This window comes from Notothenia rossii, assembly GCF_949606895.1.
Source record: "Notothenia rossii genome assembly, chromosome: 4".
Classification (NCBI taxonomy): domain Eukaryota; kingdom Metazoa; phylum Chordata; class Actinopteri; order Perciformes; family Nototheniidae; genus Notothenia; species Notothenia rossii.
In genome coordinates, this window is record NC_136902.1 from 35,084,614 (window position 1) to 35,105,679 (window position 21,066).

At 42.1% G+C, this 21,066-nt stretch overlaps 1 protein-coding gene and 1 long non-coding RNA gene across 2 annotated transcripts in view; one reads left to right on the plus strand and one right to left on the minus strand.

The window, feature by feature from the left end:
- The window catches only part of LOC307036937, a 304,273-nt gene that overhangs the window by 214,801 nt on the left and 68,406 nt on the right, over window positions 1-21,066 (plus strand). The window lies entirely within an intron of this gene.
- On the minus strand, window positions 15,216-18,548 carry LOC307035595 (general transcription factor II-I repeat domain-containing protein 2-like). The gene is made up of 2 exons (XM_079675125.1): window positions 16,201-18,548; window positions 15,216-15,999 (listed from the first exon to the last, which is right to left on the minus strand). The coding sequence occupies exon 1, from the start codon at window positions 18,032-18,034 to the stop codon at window positions 16,205-16,207; it is 1,830 nt and encodes a 609-aa protein (XP_079531251.1). The 5' UTR covers window positions 18,035-18,548; the 3' UTR covers window positions 15,216-15,999; window positions 16,201-16,204.

The following is a 21,066-nucleotide window of genomic DNA, read 5'->3' on the forward strand; positions in this document are numbered from 1 at the left end:
AAGTTAACAACAACTGACAGCGACTGTTTTCAATCCATCCAAATCTTGTGGGACAACAACTTGATCCAGTATTTATCCTTTGATACAGCCAGAAAGCAGTCATTCGAGCCATTTATTTGGGTTTGGCAAACTACATTTTTGTGAGACAACTAACACACATCCTTTCTACCTGTTAACTGTCACTATTTTTAGCTGCAAAGTATTACAAAAGTTGAAACTAATTGCAAAATATTTAGGGATATGGACAACGTTTGACTGTTTATTATTTTAGCAAACTACATACAATAAATACATTTTTAAACACTGAGTATGTAGCCTAATGAGACATGGCTCACTCTGCAGAGGGGACTTGTGGACATTTAACTGTTATTTATCAGGAAATAGTTAGGTAAGTTTACGTGAATTTGAAAAACCATTTTGGGGTATTGTGCTACCACTTGCACATTCATTGTATACAAATTAAAAGTTGTAAAGTTGTTAATGTCAAGGTAGTTAGGTTTGATGACTGAAATGTATGTTTAGGCTTGAGCCATCCCTTAAGCAATTTCCTTTTAGCAAACCGTTCCTAAACGGTTTCCTTTATCAACGCCCAAAAGGGAGAAATGTTTTGAGGTTAATGGTAAGAGCACAATACATGAAGACGATCTCAGTTTGGCAGTTCTGTATTAAGCCAAACCGAATTTGGCAGTTCGGTCACACCCGGTGACCCATCTGAACCAGAAAACAACTGGCAGGAGGCATGGACCACAGAGAGCCAGTTGCCAGAGACAAGCACCGTGCAGGTGGAGGTGCTGAAGACCCCCCCCGTGAAGCAGTGCACCATCATAGAGGTGGGGCAGGAGGAGCAGCCCCAGCGGGATGATGTGAGACAGGCTACCACCATGGAGGGGCCAGGTCATAAAATAGATAGATAGAATGGGAGGGATGAAACCCTCTTTAATGGTCACACATGCAGAGCACACAGCACACACAGTGACATTTGTTCTCTGAGATTTGCAGATTTTATATTTATAAAAGTCAAGAGTGTTTTCCGATATTTTCCTAAAAGATTATTGTAGGTAACTTGTTGACAAGTCATGCTTCTACAATATCTCAAAACACCTAATTGCACTTCTTGCATTTTTGGGAATAATGATTGTTCCAATAGGTAAATAATAATAATAACAACAATAGCTTAATCTAAATAACAATTTCACCTACAACTTCATAAATATGAAAGGAAAATGGGATACTTGGGTATGTGTATATCCTTAGGTATACTCGGATATAAATAAATATTAAACGTTTAGAAAAATACAGTCTTTCATTCCTGAACAGACATGTGGTTACTATATGGTTATACCTTTTTCACACAAAAATGCAAAGCAACAGCAGGCTTACTTAACATTTGATAAATCACAAAATAAAACTCCTATGTGATTTGGTTTACACACAGAAAGGGTCTTACATTGTAGCGTTGGGCAGTAGGTCGATTACATAAAAATGATTTGGCTCATGTCCATATATTGTACGAGAGGTTGATATCATTAATATTGTGGTCTACCTAAAGCAGAGGTGCCCAGTACGTCGACCGCGGTCGACCGGTCGACCGCGGGGGCAATGCTGGTAGATCGCGAGTCATTCATAAATTAAAAAAAATCCAGCTCCGTTAAAATAGACAAAACAGGTTTTGATCCCTCCTCCTTTGGCCTCCCTGCCACTTAATTCAGGAGTTGACTTGATTGACAGAAAAAGCGACCTATTGCTTTCCAGTCTGTTAACACAGAATGCAAAGCGATACAAAATCAGTCAAGTGCCGGGAGAGACAAACAACAAAATGAGTGCGGGAACGAGCAAAAAGCTAAAGACATACCACTTCCACACAGAATGGGAGGGAGAATCTTTTTTTGTGATGTCACATTCAAAGGTTATTTGCCTTATTTGTAAAGCAAGCGTCGCTCTGCCAAAGAAAGGTAACGTGGAGAGGCATTATCGGAGTGTTCACAAGGCATATGACAGCGACTTCCCTCCGAGTAGCGAGTTGAGAAAGAGAAAGGTCATGTATTATTGCTACACAAACATTATCTCTTAGTCTTAGTGTCGCCAACTCGTTTCTAACATGCAAAAAGACAAACAAATGCGTCTATGGTCGGTGTATTTTCTATCTTTCCAATCCAGAAGAGATCTCTCTCTCCCCCGTCTGTTTGCAAGGGGGCGGGGCAGTTTACACACACGCATCTGCTACATGCAGCAACACACGGAGGAGATGGTGGAGAGAAGCGCTCCAAGGTGTGGTTACATGTTACCCGTCTTGAGGTGGACAATGCTCGTCACCAAAAGTGTTTAGCATGTAAGGGATGTAACACGAGCAATTTGACTAAACATTTAGCAAAAGTGCACCACATTCGGACGGAGGAATGCACCGGGTTCGACTGTCTTTCGAGTAGCTCTGTAGCCCCATCCACGAGTAACGTTTCCACGTCAGGTGTTATGTATGCTAGCAGCAACACACGGAGTTAACTACATTATACAAACATGGGTTAATGATTAGAGGTAACTGAGTTATTTATTTTGTTAAAGTTTCAGCTATTCTGTTTCCAGTTCTGTCATCAGATTATTTAATAAGATTTGTTAAAACATTGTTGTTTCTTTTGATGTGAAATATTATTTATTTAATTCAAATAAAAAGCAATGTTAATTTTGTTCACAATTTGTTAAGTTAATTTAATAATATATGTATTTTTGAATCAAGTATTCATCTTTATTGTCTTCATTGTTAGTTTCCACATGCCTAAAACAACCTCAAACTAAATCTAAAAGTTGATGGCTAAATAAGAGCGTTTGAGAAATTGTGCAAGGCACACAGTAGTAGTCCGAATAGTCGATTAATCGTTTCATTAATCTATAGATTAATCGATAATCAAATTAGTCGTTTGTTGCAGCCCTATTGTAGTTATCCCATGTAAAAATAAAACGTGTTATTCAGCAACCCTTGCAATTTGGGTTTTTATTTTTGGTTGGTAGACCTCGGTTAGCTGGTCATTTCAAAAGTAGCTCACCAGCCAAAAAAGTGTGGGCACCCCTGACCTAAAGCAATCCCTGACCAAAGGGGTAAACTTCGAAGCAACTCATGCAACAATGTCATGCAGCATATTTAAACTTTATACTCAATAACTGCATTTAGATACGACACTGTCCCATCATGAACATACGGGGAATAAACTTAGGTTTTTGAATCAAAGTTAAATTCATTTAACGTTACAGCACAACATGTTAATATTTATCAAACTATTCCTTACACATAAAGTATGGAGTCAATTATATAGGCAAGACAACAAAACACCTACTGTAGACTTCATAGATCAACCTCAATTAAATCGCAATAACAAAAAAATATCTGTACCTAACACCTCTTCATCATGTGATGCTGCATTTGTGGGATGTATTTTGAAACTTGAGTTTAAGCTTAACTTGGTGTACTGTATGTATATAGTAATATTTCTTCTTCAACCCACAGCTTTCAGGACAGGGTCCGTGAAGGACACAGTACTTGGTCCTAGACGCAAAAAGAAAAAGTCAGGTCAGTGTTTCCCCTAGGATGGAGTCATAGCAGCGGTGCTAAGGCACGCGGGCCCAGCAAAATGTGAGCGCGGCGCGCGTGGACATTTTAAGTGTGTGCGCGTGCGAAGTGCTTCCCGCCATTATGTTTCTATTTGTCTGCCAGCACAAGAAAGACACATACATCATTAAAGGCTTCAAATGTATTCAGTATTGTATGAACATAATTGGTGGTTGGACATCACATCCTCTAGGGGGGTCCGGGGGTATGCCCCCCCGGGAAGATTTGTTTTTACATTTTAATATAAAATGCTTCAATCTGGTGCACTTTGAGCACACAATGACTAGAGACTAGATCTAACTCTAAACACCCATATGAAAAAGATTGTTTTACATTTTAATAATCAAATAATTGAACATACCAATAAACTACCATAGCCAATAACACATATGTAACTTATTTTATTTTTGTTGTTCATTTACATCACTTTCATCAGGCAATTTTTTAGTTTAATATCAGGTGTCAAAAGAGCATGGCACCTAGTAATGAATGTGCCAAATGTCTCCACTTCGTTCCACTGCCCCAGTGACTTGAATATCTTGGGTTCTGCCACCCTTCATGCAGATCTAGATCCCTCCGCTTCGCGTCGGGATCCTGATCAGCCTGTCGGGTGTTCTTTTCCCCATAATGACCGCGTCGCTGCACGTTATCCCTTACAAACTAACTAAGTTAGCTAGATGTAATTCATTCTTAACTGTAGGCTTTTATCAAAGTATTAATTTACTTAATCTAAATGTAACAACATTTTAAATTATAATAACTTACATTTATGGCGTTATGACCTTCTTCTTGAGGTGATTGTGTCCAAATAAAGTTATGTCTGCTTCAACTTGCTGTTGTCTGTCTTGTCAGGCAGTTTTCCTTCAGCTCTGAAAATGACAGCTTTCCCGCGTATCGGTGGCTCGAAGTTGCCGCGAGCGCTAGGGGGCAGCACTTATAATTATTTTAATAAAAAAAAAAAAAAATTTTTTTTTTTTTTTTAATCTGCTTGGGGGCTTGCGCCCCCTAGCAGCGGCGCGCATATTTCAGCAGCGGCGCAGCGCCGCTGCTGAAAACATATAGGGGAAACACTGCAGGTATATTAACAGTATTAAGTATTTTGACTGATTATAAACGTTTGCATGAGTCGAATTGATCGGTATTCTAATAAATCTATCGACATGTACTTTAGCAAAGTGCATGTAAACACAGTGATTGATGCTTCTTCAGTGAGTTAACAATGCTATATTGTGACTAATAACTATAACTGATACATTATCCAAAAATCCAAAGGGCTTTAATTTTCTAATTAGACTAAAATACATATAGTCATAGTTGATAAGGTGTTGATGAGAATGCTAGGCAGTAAAGGAAGCAGCAGTGCAGTATTTTCTTTGGTCATCTCAGGCTCAGCAGTGGTATGGCCATTCAAACAAGCATCCCATGTTAGGATTGAGAGCAGCTTGGTTCCATTTCAATGATGTATACGGTAACTTTTGACCAGTGATAACAGTGTGGTCACTTTTCATCATGCAAGTCTGGTTGCTACTTAAGTGTTCATAGTTGTATTTATTTTATTTCTAATATGACTAACACTGTATGTGGAACCTGCTTTGATGTTCACAGATTGCTCCTACCACACTCGCCTATACACTTTCCCCATCAGGAGTGTAATAAAAGAAAGAATGAGAAAGGTTAGATGGGAATAAAAGTAATGCATAGGGTGTGCTTTATGATTTACAAACTTCCAACACAATTGTTTGCTAAATAGCTAATATGCGTTTGGTCTTTCCGAAATTAGAGATTTATTTTTTCTTCTCTTGATAGGGAAAAGCAGAAATGTTGGTGGAGTGGGAGCCCTGTCCAGTATGGTATATATCTTCCAGTTACTTGGCATCATGTCATCTGATGTAGTGCCATGTTGGAGAACAAACACATGATATTTAACAAATGCAAAACATCCAAATCTACCACCAGTCCTCTTATACAGTATATTTCACTGCTGTTATTCTGAAGCAGCTGAAGTAGTGTAGGAACAAAGGATGCTTTAACTTCATTGTTGTTAATGTATGTGTTTTTCTTTGTTTTTCTTGTTTCTTAGAACATTTGTTTTCATTTCTATGTTCACTTTTTCTAAATGGTAAATGAAACATTTACTTATATAAATTGAGTTATAAGATGTTTGCTTCACACATGGTTTATGCTTTTCGGAAAGACGAAACCAGTAACTGTAACTAACATTATTCCATTCTGTTTTCAGTGGCAAGGAGTGGGCTCATTCCTGGCAGCCGAAGAATTCTCCAGGATAATGCATAAAAATTAAATCTGTTATTTGAACACCAGTTTTGTTTTTGCACGTTTGTTCTCTTGTTTATATGCTCCATTTGAGTCATATTTAATATGTTTCTATTAGAAATAAGATGAAAACCTCCACCAAAATGCATTTGACTTTTTAGGAAATTACAGTTGAAATACTACATGATTTCATTGTCAGTGATAGGAACACCATAACCTATTTTAAGCATATTCATGTGTGAAATCTGGTACTTTGCCATCCACTGCCTTATCTAATTTGTTTAACTTCCGAAGTATAACGCTTTGGAGGTAGGCTTGCATATAAAGCGTCTTTGGGTTTCAGAAAAGCGCTCTAAAAATAAAATGTATTATTATATCATTTAATTATAGGCCTAATTAAAATGATCCTGATCTGGATCACTGGTTTTGCTACTACATTTGAAAGCTTTGGGGACAAATGCTTGAGATATTAAAATGGTAGTGATTATTTTGAATTTTCTTTTTCACTTATTGAAAACCACAACTCGAGTATCAGGATGGTCTTTATCTGGAAAGTTATCAAAATCTCATCACCACGTTGTCACGGCGACCCTTTGTCACGTCACAGATACGGTACCCGAACTCAGATCGCCACCCAAACGATACTGCCGTTGCTAAGGAGGCAAAAGTGCAAATTTGTATTTTATATTTTTTTAAACATAGGTTTTGGTTTCGGATCGCGCCCGATTGACGGATTTCTGAAAGGGAATGGAGCCTATACGGCCGTCAACGCAAGACAAGTCGAACGAGTCCACGCACACACGCCGGAAGAACTACAAATATGTCAGCTCTGTGTACTTCATAACGATTGTTGGGCGCGTATCTAATGGGAATTGTAGTTTGTAGCACTGCTCTCATATCATTTCAATGGGTTAACTTTCTATTCTTCTGTGTTTTTGTATGTTTTGAGCTGAGGTGCTAACTCAACATACAATGTTGATGAAATGAATGAAATTTGGTGATGATTCATGGTTTTTGTGTTAATGTAATAGCAGTTAAAACAGGACCGGTCAAATTTGACCGCGAACACCAAAGTAAGGGGGGGAAACGAATACAATAGGAGGGTTTTAATGTAACCATTGCTTATGACATTGATGATATTTTAAATCAAAAAACATATTCCCTAAAATGTGGAAGCTATGGATGCCATACAAATGAATAGTTGATATTTTTTTAGGGCCACAACTTTGGCACTAGAGCACCTAGTGTTATCAAACGCATTTCAATGGTGAAACTATCCAAACATATTGCATATGAGAACATTTTCCACTACGATGACAGGCGTGTAAACCAAAAAAAACGTATTCTTGTTCCATCATGGGTAACCCCACACATCCTCTCCACCTGCAGCTGGACAGACAGATAACCCCCCCCACCTGGACAGACAGGAGCTCCTTCTCCAACAGACTGCTGCAGCCCCGCTGTCACAGGAACCGATACAGGAAAACATTCCTGCCCACTGCAATAACTCTGTACGCAACACGTTCTCACTCCCAACCGGTCACATGTACAGACGGACGGTCAACTCCTTGCAGTATCAATACTAATTCGGCTGACTTTTATATTTGATCCAATCGGTATATTGGTATATATTTACACCATAACGGTGCACAGCTGATAGAAAGGGACACCTAGTGGTTAAAGCACATTATTGACATTCCATCCATCCATCCATCTTCTCCCGCTTATCCGTGGTCGGGTCGCGGAGGTAGCAGTTCCAGCAGAGAGCCCCAAACTTTCTTTTCCCTGGCCACATCAACCAGCTCTGACTGGGGGATCCCAAGGCGCTCCCAGGCCAGAGAAGAGATATAATCCCTCCATCTGGTTCTAGGTCTACCCCTTGGTCTCTTCCCAGCTGGACGTGCCTGGAACACCTCCCTAGGGAGGCGCCCAGGTGGCATCCTAACTAGGTGCCCGAACCACCTCAACTGGCTCCTTTCGACGCGAAGGAGGAGCGGTTCAACTCCGAGTCCCTCCCGGATGACCGAACTTCTCACCTTATCCCTAAGGGAGACACCAGCCACCCTGCGGAGAAAACCCATCTCGGCCGCTTGTACCCGCGATCTCGTTCTTTCGGTCATGACCCATCCTTCATGACCATAGGTGAGGGTAGGAACGAAAATGGCCCGGTAGACAGAGAGCTTTGCCTTTTGGCTCAGCTCCCTTTTCGTCACAACGGTGCGGTAAAGAGACTGCAGTACCGCTCCCGCTGCTCCGATTCTCCGACCCATCTCACGCTCCATTGTTCCCTCACTCGAGAACAAGACCCCGAGATACTTGAACTCCTTCACTTGGGGTAAGGACTCATTCCCTACTTGGAGTGGACAGTCCATCGGTTTCCTGCTGAGAACCATGGCCTCAGATTTGGAGGTGCTGATCCTCATCCCAGCCGCTTCACACTCGGTTGCGAACCGATCCAGTGAGTGCTGAAGGTCGCAGACCGATGAAGCCATCAGAACCACATCATCTGCAAAAAGCAGTGGTGCAATCCTTAGTCCACCGAACTGCAGACCCCCTCCCCCACGACTACGCCTCGAAATCCGATCCATGTATATTACAAACAGGATTGGTGACAAAGCGCAGCCCTGGCGGAGGCCAACCCTCACCTGAAATGGGTCCGACTTACTGCCGAGGACCCGGACACAGCTCTCGCTTTGGGAGTACAGAGATTGGATGGCCCTGAGTAGAGACCCCCTCACCCCATACTCCCGCAGCACCTCCCACAGTGACTCCCTTGGAACCCGGTCATATGCCTTCTCCAAGTCTACAAAACACATGTAGACTGGATAAGCATACTCCCAGGCACCCTCCAGGATCCTTGCGAGAGTAAAAAGCTGATCCGTCGTTCCACGACCAGGACGGAATCCGCATTGTTCCTCCTCAATCTGAGGTTCGACAATCGGCCTGACCCTCCTTTCGAGTACCTTAGAGTAAACTTTCCCGGGGAGGCTGAGTAGTGTGATGCCTCGGTAATTGGCACACACCCTCTGATCCCCCTTTTTGAAAAGGGGAACCACCACTCCGGTCTGCCACTCCTTCGGTACTGTTTCCGACTTCCACGCAACGTTGATGAGACGTGTCAACCATGACAGTCCCTCAACACCCAGAGCCTTCAGCATTTCTGGGCGGATCTCATCCACCCCCGGGGCTTTGCCACTGTGAAGTTGTTTGACGACCTCAGTGACCTCCCCCCGGGAGATTGGTGTCGATCCCCCTTCATACTCCAGCTCTGCCTCTAACATAGAGGGCGGAGTTGTCGGGTTCAGGAGTTCCTCAAAGTGCTCCTTCCAACGCCCTAACACTCCATCAGTTGAGGTCAACAACGTCCCATCCTTACTGTACACAGCTTGGATGGTTCCCTGCTTCCCCCTCCTGAGGTGTCGGACAGTTTTCCAGAACAACTTTGGTGCCGCCCGAAAGTCTTTTTCCATGTCTTCTCCGAACTTCTCCCACACCCGCTGCTTTGCCTCGGCCACGGCTGAGGCTGCTGCCCTTCGGGCCTGTCGGTACCTTGCAACTGCCTCGGGAGTCCCCCGGGATAACAAATCCCTGAAGGCCTCCTTCTTCAGTCGGACGGCTTCCCTGACCACCGGTGTCCACCAGGAGGTTCGAGGGTTACCGCCCCTTGAGGCACCTAGGACCTTGAGACCACAGCTCCCCGCCGCGGCTTCGGCAATAGAGGCTTTGAACACCGACCACTCTGGTTCAATGTCCCCAACCTCCACAGGAATGCCCGAAAAGCTCCGCCGGAGGTGTGAGTTGAAGGCCTCCTGAACTTGGGCCTCCTCCAGACGTTCCCAGTTCACCCGAACTACACGTTTGGGCTTACCAGGTCTATCCAGAGGCTTCCCCCGCCACTCGACCCAACTCACCACCAGATGGTGATCAGTTGACAACTCCGCCCCTCTCTTTACCCGAGTGTCCAAAACATACGGCCTCAGGTCCGATGATACGATAACCAAATCGATCATGGACCTTCTGCCTAGGGTGCTCTGGTACCACGTACACTTATGAGCATCCTTATGTTCGAACATGGTGTTTGTTATGGCCAATCCATGACTAGCACAGAAGTCCAGTAACAAACCACCACTCCGGTTCAGATCAGGGGGGCCGTTCCTCCCAATCACTCCCCTCCAAGTGTCTCCATCATTGCCCACATGTGCGTTGAAGTCTCCCAGCAAGATTAAAGAGTCCCCTTCAGGAGCCCCATACAGGACTCTTTCCAGGGTCTCCAAGAAGGCCGTATACTCTGAACTGCTGTTGGGTGCATAAGCACACACAACAGTCAGAGTTTTCCCCCCCATAACCCGCAGGCGTAGGGAGGCAACCCTCTCGTCCACTGGGGTAGACTCCAACAACGAAGCACCCAACCGGGGACTTGTGAGTATCCCCACACCCGCCCGGCGCCTCACACCTTGAGCAACTCCGGAGAAGAATAGAGTCCAACCCCTATCCAGAAGTAAGGTTCCAGAGCCGACGCTGTGCGTAGAGGTGAGCCCAACCAGATCCAACTGGTAACGCTCCACCTCCCGCACAAGCTCCGACTCCTTCCCCCCCAGAGAGGTGACGTTCCACGTCCCCAAAGCCAGCTTCTGTCGCCCGGGTCTGGTCCGTCGAGACCCTCTGCCTTCACTGCCACCCTTCTGGCAGCGCACCCGACCCCATTGCTGTTTCCCGTAGGTGGTGGGCCCGCGGGACGGAGAAGCGGAGGTGTTGCCCACGTTGCCTTTTCGGGCTGTGCCCGGCCGGGCTCCGTGGCAAGCCCGGCCACCAGACGCTCGCCGACGAGTCCTCCTTCTGGGCCTGGCTCCAGAAGGGGACCCCGGGCTTCCTCCGGGCCGGGTATCCTCACTTCGTGTGTCGTCTTTCATGAGGTCTTTTGAACCAATCTTAGTCTGGCCCCTTGCCTGAGGCCAATTTGCCATGGGAGACCCTACCAGGAACACAAGGTTCCAGACAACACAGCCCCCAGGTTCATCAGGGCACACAAACCTCTCTACCACGGTAAGGTGCTGGTTCTTTGACATTTATTATTTTTATTATTAGATATTAATAGGAGACACAGACAGACAAACTAATAAGGCTTTATTTAAACATTAAAGAATACTTTAGGTTAAGGTCTTATTTTGAATAAGAAAAAAGCTTTGGGGGTATACATATTAAGCCTGACAAAGTACTAATATATTGCTTTCCTGCAATGTTAACTACTGTATGTTTAAGCACTTATTTTAACTGATATTATACATAATAATATACTCTTATAAGATGTATGTAAATAGTATAAGAAATGTGCAGAATATGACAGTTTAATGGTGGAGGTATACACACATATTGATAGATGTCTTGTAATGCACTGTTGAGGAACCTGCGACCCAGGTTGTTCATCTCCGATCTTGTCAGGTATTGAACATTCAATAAATAAAGAACACAGAATTATTAAATATAAAACACAGAATTTGTGTGATTATACTAAATGATTTACAAATAAACACCACTGCATATTTACAACTGTTACACATTCTGATGTAACGCAAATGTTTCCAACTTGGGATCAATAAAGTATATCTTATCTTAAGATGATCGATGGCTACTGCCATATTTGCAAAATTTGCCTCTGAACCTTGACAAGTGCATGTTTCAGGCTTATCAATTTACAACAGGAGGGGTCACAGACATAAGACGAGCTGTTAAATAAAGCTCTTCTGACCTTAGCTGGCATGTGGGTATATATACCCACATGACAGCTAAGGCCAGAAGAGCTTTATTATTTATATTATATTATATATTATTTATATTATATTTATATTTATTATTTTATTATTTATTAATGCTGCCCATAATGGGCAGCATTAATATATATATTCAAATCCAGTTTTGGACAGTCTGCCGTGGTTCCATCCCATTTCAAAGTGCTGTTCGACGCTCGGCGTAACCCTCGGCGCACACTCAAACATCCAATCAGAGCTTGAGGACTATCACGGGATTGTCCATGGATGGGTTTGTCAAGCGAAGCGGAGAGAATATTTACTTCCGGGTGTAAAGTTCTCTAAAGCAAATGAGCTGCTCCGACCCTCGGTCGTGACGGACTCCAACTTGTGTTTATTAATCAAACAAATAAATACACACAAGGATACTTATGTGTTGTTGAGTAAATAACAGTGTGTGGTTTAGAAAATAATACAAAATTAGAAGGAAAAAATTATGAAACAATACAGATTTCAGTATTCTGAGCCCCTACTCTCCCCATAACTGACGGCAACAAAAGTCCTACATTATTCAATTAAAATAAAGAAGTAAAAACAATAAGTGTGGCTTGATACTGAGTAAGAAAAAGGATGATAAACGCGGTGAGAATGGATCTGCGGTGAGCATTTTGCCGCGATCCCAACGTGTCTATTACCAACGTTCAGGGGGCTCAATGCAAGTCAATGACGGGGAGGGGCCCTGACCGTCCGTCAACATGTGACAGGTTGGGAGTGAGAACGTGTAGCTGTACAACAAATCACCTCTGGCTGGAAGAGAACTCTCTGCTCCATAGTTTCTCTCTTCACTGTACATTTGACATATTCAGTGTGATATTTAATATTCCATCTGTCACATAGTTATGTAAATATAATACCTTGCATATCTTGTTATTGCTCATTTGTGAATTCAACATGTATATTTTCTTCTTTATTTCTTGTCTTTTTATTTGTATTGTATAATGCCATGTGTTGTAATGCTGCTGCAACGCAAATATTTCCCAAATTGGGATCAATAAAGTTCTATCTTATCTTAAACCAACAACCAGTGTTCCGGATGAGGATCATCTCTTTACAAAAATATTCAAGTGCTAACCCATATTGTTACTTCTAAATTAATTAATTTCCAAACGCATTATAATGCAGTGTGATGTAAACAACACAAAGTACCACAGACGTATGCTTAATTTATATTTATTCATCAACCAACCACATCAATAACATTGTTTTTAAAACAATAAAATGGTCCTCTCTGGCAATGGTTTACTTATGTGTTTCACCACAATACAAGTAAAAGGCCACCATAAGGGTGTACGTCTTGACTCTAGAGCGTTGGGGTTAGTCTAACATGAAAAGCATGGACAACAGAACATAAAATCAAGTTATGCAAACGGTTATAACATACAGTATTAAGAAATCATACAACACAACCATTTTTTTATGATTTAACTATGTATATTAAACATGTACATTCTATGTGTAAATCAAATATAACAATTTATAACAATGTATTATTTGGTTTTGAGAACAACAATGAGGTGATTCACCAAATAAACTATTTGTTGTTTATCTCAATGTCCCTAATTATACATCCTAAAAGACTGTGCATTGTACATGTTGATTGAAGTACTTCAATCAATCAGGTTAATAGCTGGAGACCAAAAAGGAAATATAACGGACAAAGCAATTAAAGCAAGTAAAAATGAGCCCCATTAATTTTCCTCACAGACAGCAACAAAAGTCCGAAATGATACGATTTTAAATAAAAGCAATAATCGTGGCTTGATATTGATTAAGAACATGTTTTTATGAACCACACAGCGTCCGGTCTTCCTATAACACGTAATGCCGTGAGACTACCAACAGAAATACATTGCTTTTAAAATCGTGCTGTGCAACACGAAAAAAAGGGGAAAATCGTGTTGGTGAACACGAATCAATAGATTAAAAATCGTGTTGGTGAACACGAAATGCCGTGAGACTGGGTTGCAACCACACACACTCACTCACTCTTCACAAATGTCTCTCATTTGAAGAGTGCTCTGTTGTTGTAGACAGATTAAGTAATCTTCAATTAACTTTTTGAATGATTGAACGTACGTGGATGAAGCAAATTGAATTCCTCACACCTGGGGCCTCATTTATAAAGCCTTGCGTAGGATTCATGTGGGAAGGTTGCTTACGTAGGATAAAGCAAATAAATACGCACAGACATTTTCCGATTCATAAAACACTGCTGTTACGGCCGCTGTCTCTCTGCTCATGGTAACTCTGTTTTCAATATGCAGTGTTGGGCAAGTTACTTTTAAAAAGTAATAATAGTTATAGTTACTGCTCTCAAAAAAGTAACTAGTTACTTTATTAGTTACTAAATTATAAAAGTAACTAGTAACAAGTTACTTTACATTCAAAATAATAACAATACAAATACAAGTTTTTGTGTTGTTCTCTGGCACGGTAAGAGAAAAAACAACTCCCCATCATTGTAACAATTATCATTTTGAAATGTAGTGGAACAATAAAACACAAAATATATGTTTAGACATTTTGACAGGCATCTTTATTGTAGCTTCAAGAATCAAGTGGACAATGCTTTCTGTCCTGCACACAGTTTACATTTGACATTTGTTAGTTCCAACACTGGTGATATGTAAATGAGCTGCGCAGTGACCCTGACGTCATTGGCTGCCTATCCTCTGGTCCGCCCCCGAAGACTGCGATTGGAGCTGGTGGATCCGACGTCCTCCAATCCCTGCACACATCCGGCACACAACTTCCGGGGGAGGACTACAAAAGGCTGTGGACCGTGGACATTCGGGAGGGTACCAGTTCAACTTGGTAAAGGAGAAGGAAAAGCAGTCATTAAGAAGAAAGGGATGGAGATCTGGCAGAAAAGGTGGGAGAAAGACCAGAAAGGCAAGGACTATCACAAAGTACAAAATACAATTACAATTAATATTCATAAAGAAAGAAACAGAAGGGAGGAAATCATGATGGCTAGACTCCGAATAAATCACACGGCTTTGAACAGTACGCTGTATATCATGGGGAAAAGTGACAGTAACAAGTGTGGGAACTGTGCAGTAAAAGAAGATGTAGAACATATATTGTTACATTGTGACATCTATAAAGCGGAAAGAGAACAATTAAAGGCTAAAGTCTTAGAGGCAGAGAGGGAGTGGAGTGTGGTTGGTGTTTTGGGAACAAAAGGAGAGGGAGTAAAAGCTACCAGAAAGGCACTGTTCAAATTTTTGAGTGAAACTGGGGTAGGAAAAATAATTTAACATTAGGTCAGGAAAGAACATAGATTTGTTTTGTTTTGTTTTATTTATTTAATGGTTTTATTAATTAATTTTTATTTTATTTTGATTAGAACATAGGTTAATGAGTTGGAATGATGTGATGATGCATACTCATGTACAGTAGGTGGCGGTATGCACCTTTTAAGTTGTTTGCAATCCGCCAAAAGCAAGAGAAGAAGAAGAAGAAGAAGAAGAAGAAGAAGAAGAAGAAGAAGAACATTCGGGAGGGTCTGCTGTGTAAAACAGATGCCTCACACATTTTGCTCCTGTTAGACCAGGGGTCCCCAAACTTTTTTCTCTGGGGGCCACATTATCGTTCCTGACTGTGATGAGGGGCCGGGATCGATCATGTGGGCTGTATACTAGGCCACTGCCTGTTATAGCCATAATTTCTAGCACAAAATAGTTCATCATTACAAGTGATTTGCAAAAGAAGTGAGTACTTCACATGTTTTTCAATTTGAAATGCCACAGGTATTCCTTTTATTTTCTAATAACAACCATGAAAAAATAGCAAGGAAAGGTTAGAAAAACATGGTGATTGACAGTTTATGAGTGATACAATAGAAATGGTAGGCCTATATTACAGTGAGATGAGAAATCATCAAGACAAGAAACTTGGTGAACAATATATCAACTAACCAACTCTTATTTGTATATTCAGGTGAGATTTTTTTTGTTCAAGGTGAAAATGCAATGAGCACCCAAACACTTTTACAGCACAATTATCATCCCTTTGAAATAGGAGATTGAGATGAGGGGCAGTGCATAAAGAGGAGAAAGAGGAGAGAGAGGAGAGAGAGGAGAGAGAGGGAGAGAGAGAGACAACGATGGAGAGGCAGATGCTGAGAGAAGAGATTGGGAGGAGAGACTGAGCAGTAAACCCTCGGCAGGTTAAACTAGAAGAGAGTAACAGAATGGGAAGTCAGCAATATGTGCAGTAGGTGAACTGAATTGGTACTTGTAGCCAGGGTGGAAGGAAGGATGGATGGGCAGTGATCTTTGAGGTCAGCAGTTGCAGTCCCCTCTCTTGCTGCCTGGAAACCTGGCATAAAGGGATGACATTGGACACATTCAGTAAATTACATAAATATGCTGCCTGTTGTTCCTTGTGATGTGATTTTACAAATACAGTGTAGCATTATTCATTAAAATTCATTAAAAACATTAATCATATTTCATCAAAAAATCATAGTTCATGTTTACAGCCATATAAAATTGTAATAGTTAAAATCAGTATATTTACCATATCAGTGTGAACTGTGTGCTTGCTTCTGGCTGGTGAGAAGTCCGATGTCTGGGTGTAGCCTAGTGGTTGCCAGTCTCAAAGTTTGATGCAAATGTTCATCTGAGAGTCTGTTCCTCGTTTGATTTTTTATTTGCTTCATGCGGGAAAACGTCTGCTCACAGGTGTAGGTGCTGCCAAAAACGGTACACATCTTCAGAGCATGTTGTTTAATGTTTGGGTAAGTGCCCTCTGGTAGCTCAGCATAGAACTCAAGGAGGTTGTCAGGCTTGAATGCGTCTTTAAGGACATCACAATTCTGCAGCTCGGCTAGTTCAAACTGAAGAGAGGGAAGTGCGTCGTCAATGTCAGCAGCAAAGGGGTTCTGGAACAGACTTATGTCTTTGTTGTTGACATGAAGCTCGCGGAAACGCACACTGAACTCTCGCTGCAGCATCTCCAGGGCATCTTTGCACTTCGCGACTGGGAAAGGGGTGGCTGGTTTCTCGGCGCAGTAGCTTTGGGTGGCAGGGAGATGTGTGAAGTCCAGCTTTTGGACCTGTCGCACAAGGAGCTGCAGTTTGACCTCGAATGCTTTTATGTGGGAATACATGTCGCTGATGAGATTCCCTTTGCCTTGGAGCTGTAGGTTGAGGTGGTTCAACAGTTCAGTCAAATCAGTTAAACACGCGAGGTCCCATTTCCACTCCGGGTCGGTCAGCTCCCGTACCGTTTCACCTTTAGACTGGAGGAAGGTGTTGATTTCGGGCAGCAGGTCGTAGACACGGCGCAATACTTTGCCTCGACTTAACCACCGGATTTCGGTGTAGTACAGTACATCCTGGTGAGCAGACCCCAGCTCGGAGAGAAAGGCCTGGAACTGCCTGTGTTTCAGCCCATTTTTCCGGATGTAGTTGACACAGTGCACAACCACCTTCATCACAGACGCCCACTTCAAAACTTTGCAGCACAGCGCTTGCTGGTGAATCAGGCAGTGGACTTGAATCGGTGGGGCGAGACCTCGTTCCTCGAACTCGCCGTTCAAGCGCCCTACTAGACCCCTCGTAGATCCGACCATGCTAGGCGCACCATCTGTAGTGACACTGGCAAAATTAGCCCATTGCAGACCAAGTTCGCCCATTGTTTTGCACACTTCGACAAAAAGGTCTTCTCCAGTTGTTGTGCCTTTTAGGCTTCTCAGTGATGCCAGCTCCTCTGACACTTCAAAACGTGTGTTGACTCCACGAATAAAAATCAACAGTTGTGCCGTGTCCTGTACGTCATTACTTTCATCCATGGCTAAAGCAAAACACTTGAATTCTGCGGCTCTCTCTCTCAGTTGGTCAAACACGTTTCCCCCCATCTCCTCAATTCGTCTCGTCATCGTTTGTGCTGAGAGACTCACCCCACGGAAGGCATCTGTCTTCTCGGGACACACCTCCTCGGCCACAGCCAGCATCATGGCCTTCCCGAATTCTCCGTCTGTGAACAGCTTGCCGTGGGTAGCCAGTAGGTTAGCTACTTTGTAGCTAGCTCGGACAGCAGCCAGGTTGACCCGGGATTGACGAAGGAAGGCATCCTGTTGAACAGCTAGTCCGCCTTTCAGACGCCGAACCTTATCATCTCTCGCTAGCCCGCTCAAGCTAGCATACTCTCTGTGCCGGGTTTCGTGATGGCGGCGAAGGTTGAATTCTTTAAACACGGCCACATTTTCTTTACATATAATACAAATGGCACGGTCCTTCCATGGAACAAAAAAATAATCCTTGGTCCATTGTTCTTTAAAAACCCGACACTCTCTGTCAATTTTCCTCACTTTACTGCACGCCATTACACTGCTGTTCAACTGTAGCATAATATTTTCTGCGCATGACTTCGATCAGCTTGTAAGGTGGCGGAAATTCGGTCATAAACATACGTCATATAAATAATACAGACACACATATTAAATTATATAAAATATAAATGGTTAATAAACAAATATTTTAGTGTTAAAAAAACAAGATGCAAATGTAACAGATGTCAACCAGAACGTTACATAACGTTGCTTTTAAAGCGTGATAGAGGCGCTGGCGATCTGATTGACAGTTCCACTGTTTGGCTCATGGCCACTACCAGAGCCGCTCTGGCCACTACATACTGACGGCCTCGAGTTCTAATCTCAGGTGACGGAATGAACAGCGATTACCGCCCTCGTTTGGAGAGTCATGTTATTATTTCACAAAACAAGTTGGACAACTAAAATAAAATATTTAAAAACATATTTTATAATTTTTTTTTTTTTTTTCTTCTTCTTTGGGCCAGTTCAAATGGTGAGGTGCAGAGAGGTGGAGGGCCGGTCAAAGGGGCGTGGCGGGCCGTATGCGGCCCGCGGGCCGTAGTCTGGGGAACCCTGTGTTAGACAATTCGGTTAAACGGTGGTTAACTTGTGTGTTTTTTATTGGCATTGTGTTTAGGTTAGCTTAGCATTAGGTTGACTGTGTGTTTCGTAGTATAGCTGTGTTTCTAAACAGCCTCTTTTTGCACTCTTTGACAGCGAGAGTTGTTTTATTACTTTCTGTTTATATCACCTTGTATTTAACAAGGCTCTTTTTGTTGGATCTCTGTTGGCTTTTGTTTTTGCCAGGCTGCATGCCTTATTATTTTTGCTACTGCTATTACATATATAAAATATATACCTATATCATACCAATTCCATACTGGTGCATGTTATTCTCCTCTACCCTAGAGAGGGACGTAACAACTGCGTAACTGCGTTCACCTTTATAAATCACTATCAACTCGAAATGCGGCGCAGCTTTTGCGGGCTTCATGTAACGCCCATTCATTCATTCATTTTGACTGACTGCATGAAGAAGATCGCAGGCAATGATGACATAACAGCTAAAAAAAGACATCTCACACCGTGTCAGATTTTGGGGAGTTCGAGATAAATCATATTGTTTGGTGGATGCAGTTTGAACCAGAGCAGCAGCATGGAGTTCGGATCGTCACCAAAATAAATAAATAAGTGGTCCGAAAAAGGTTAATGACAAAAAAAATACACATAGCCTAACAGCGGTTTAAAGTAATTTTGTCATTCTGTTTACCGCATTATTTATGAGAATACATTTCTTAACCATAGAACATGATCAGTAACATATTCGTATTTATTTATTTCTCCAAGTTATGTTTTTGTGTGCACTGAGGAGTCGCAAACAGGCGTTTAATCATTTTAAGATTGGCTGAAAATGAATTCTTCATATATGATAAATGAAAGGCAACATTTTATTTATGGTATTATTTCCACATATTTCTCTCCATTCTTCCTTCTGCCAACGGTGTTGCAGTTTCTCGTCTCTCCTGTTTGTGTGCGTAGTGTGTACGCATGGGTAAGAGTTTGAGTGGAGGACCGCACATTTTCCCATCAAGTTCTTTTTTTATAAATCGCAAACATTGTTTAGAAACTGGTGTACGCCATCTTTTGAGCGTACGCACCGTTTATAAATGAGGCCCTGGTCCCAAGTCAATAGAGAGGAAGATTGAGGAACAGCATCGCACCAAGGGGTCCAATTCATTCCAGTCCATTCCACCGGTCAGACTGTTACAGAGGTGTGATAATCTTAACGGTAAAATTGATTAAAAATGGGTTCGGGGGGAATAGCGTAGGCTTAAAATTAAACTGTAAACGGATGATTTGCTCATCTTCAACATGAAGACATTTTAAAGTTCACAGTGGAAATGTTAGTATTTCCGTTCATGGCAAAGCCTGAGTATGGTGAAGTTAAATGAAAGTGAACCTTCAAAAGGTAATTTCCAGTTTCATTCAACCTGGTTTGCATTACGTTCAGCGAGGAGGTGATTTTGTATCACAATTGTTCTGTATTCATCTGGATAAAGTCGCCCAATTTTCATGGTACTTTTTGAAAGTCTTGGTCGAGGAAGAACCCATTCGATTTTGGAGCTGACCCATATCAAGGGAGGATCCACACATTTAATTTCAGTTCTGTTAATATTGGTAGATGTGTCCTTTAAGCTCCGTTCCTGTGGTGTAGAAATAATGTATACATGAGTACCCAAATGGTTGAATTGATTGCACCCTAAAGTCCTAACTGCTATTGCAGTGATTTTGTATTGGTCTGAGCAATACACTAGTTATCTTGTTGTACAACTCAAAGCTCATGAACTCACAGAATACCGAAAATCTACTTCCAAATTTGGGAAAAGGAACCCTGGGACTAGTAAGACAACTTTACCTGATGACATTATAGTTTTTATGGTTGTGGCCATCATTACCATCCATGACAATAGCATTCAACTTGTGAAGTTATTTGACGTAATCTTGGGACAAGGCTGATTTGCTAAAAAGACGTAGCACAAAGGTATCATCATATAAGTAGTGAAGTAAAATGTCTGAGATGCAGACATGCATAACTTTGGACATTCATTTACAATTTTTTTCTGATGTGAATCTCCTAGGGTTTAAATATTGCCATACATTTAAGTCTATATTCTTACTTTAAAAAATGTCACTAAATTATGACATTTGTTGTAGGAAGTGTTCCATACTGTAGTAATGTTACTATGTTACGGAAGTAGAAGGTGTCCAATGGGGGGTGTAGTGTTGTGCGGGAGAGAAACTCCCTCTGCAGGGAACTTTGGGATGTTAGCCTTTGCAGACCAGTTACAAGCACCAAAAACCTATGTAACACACTACAGGAGAGGGAAAATTCCAGAAAGCATAACGGAGCCTACATACGGCGGCGTGCATGGCCGCTTCAACGCTTCTGCCCATTCACTTTGAATGTGACGTCACAATTCGCCGAACTGCATTGTGGGAGCAAAGCGTAGCTTCTCTCGCGGTGCTCGCTGCAAAAGTAGAGCAATGTTCTACTTTTGACACCTCGA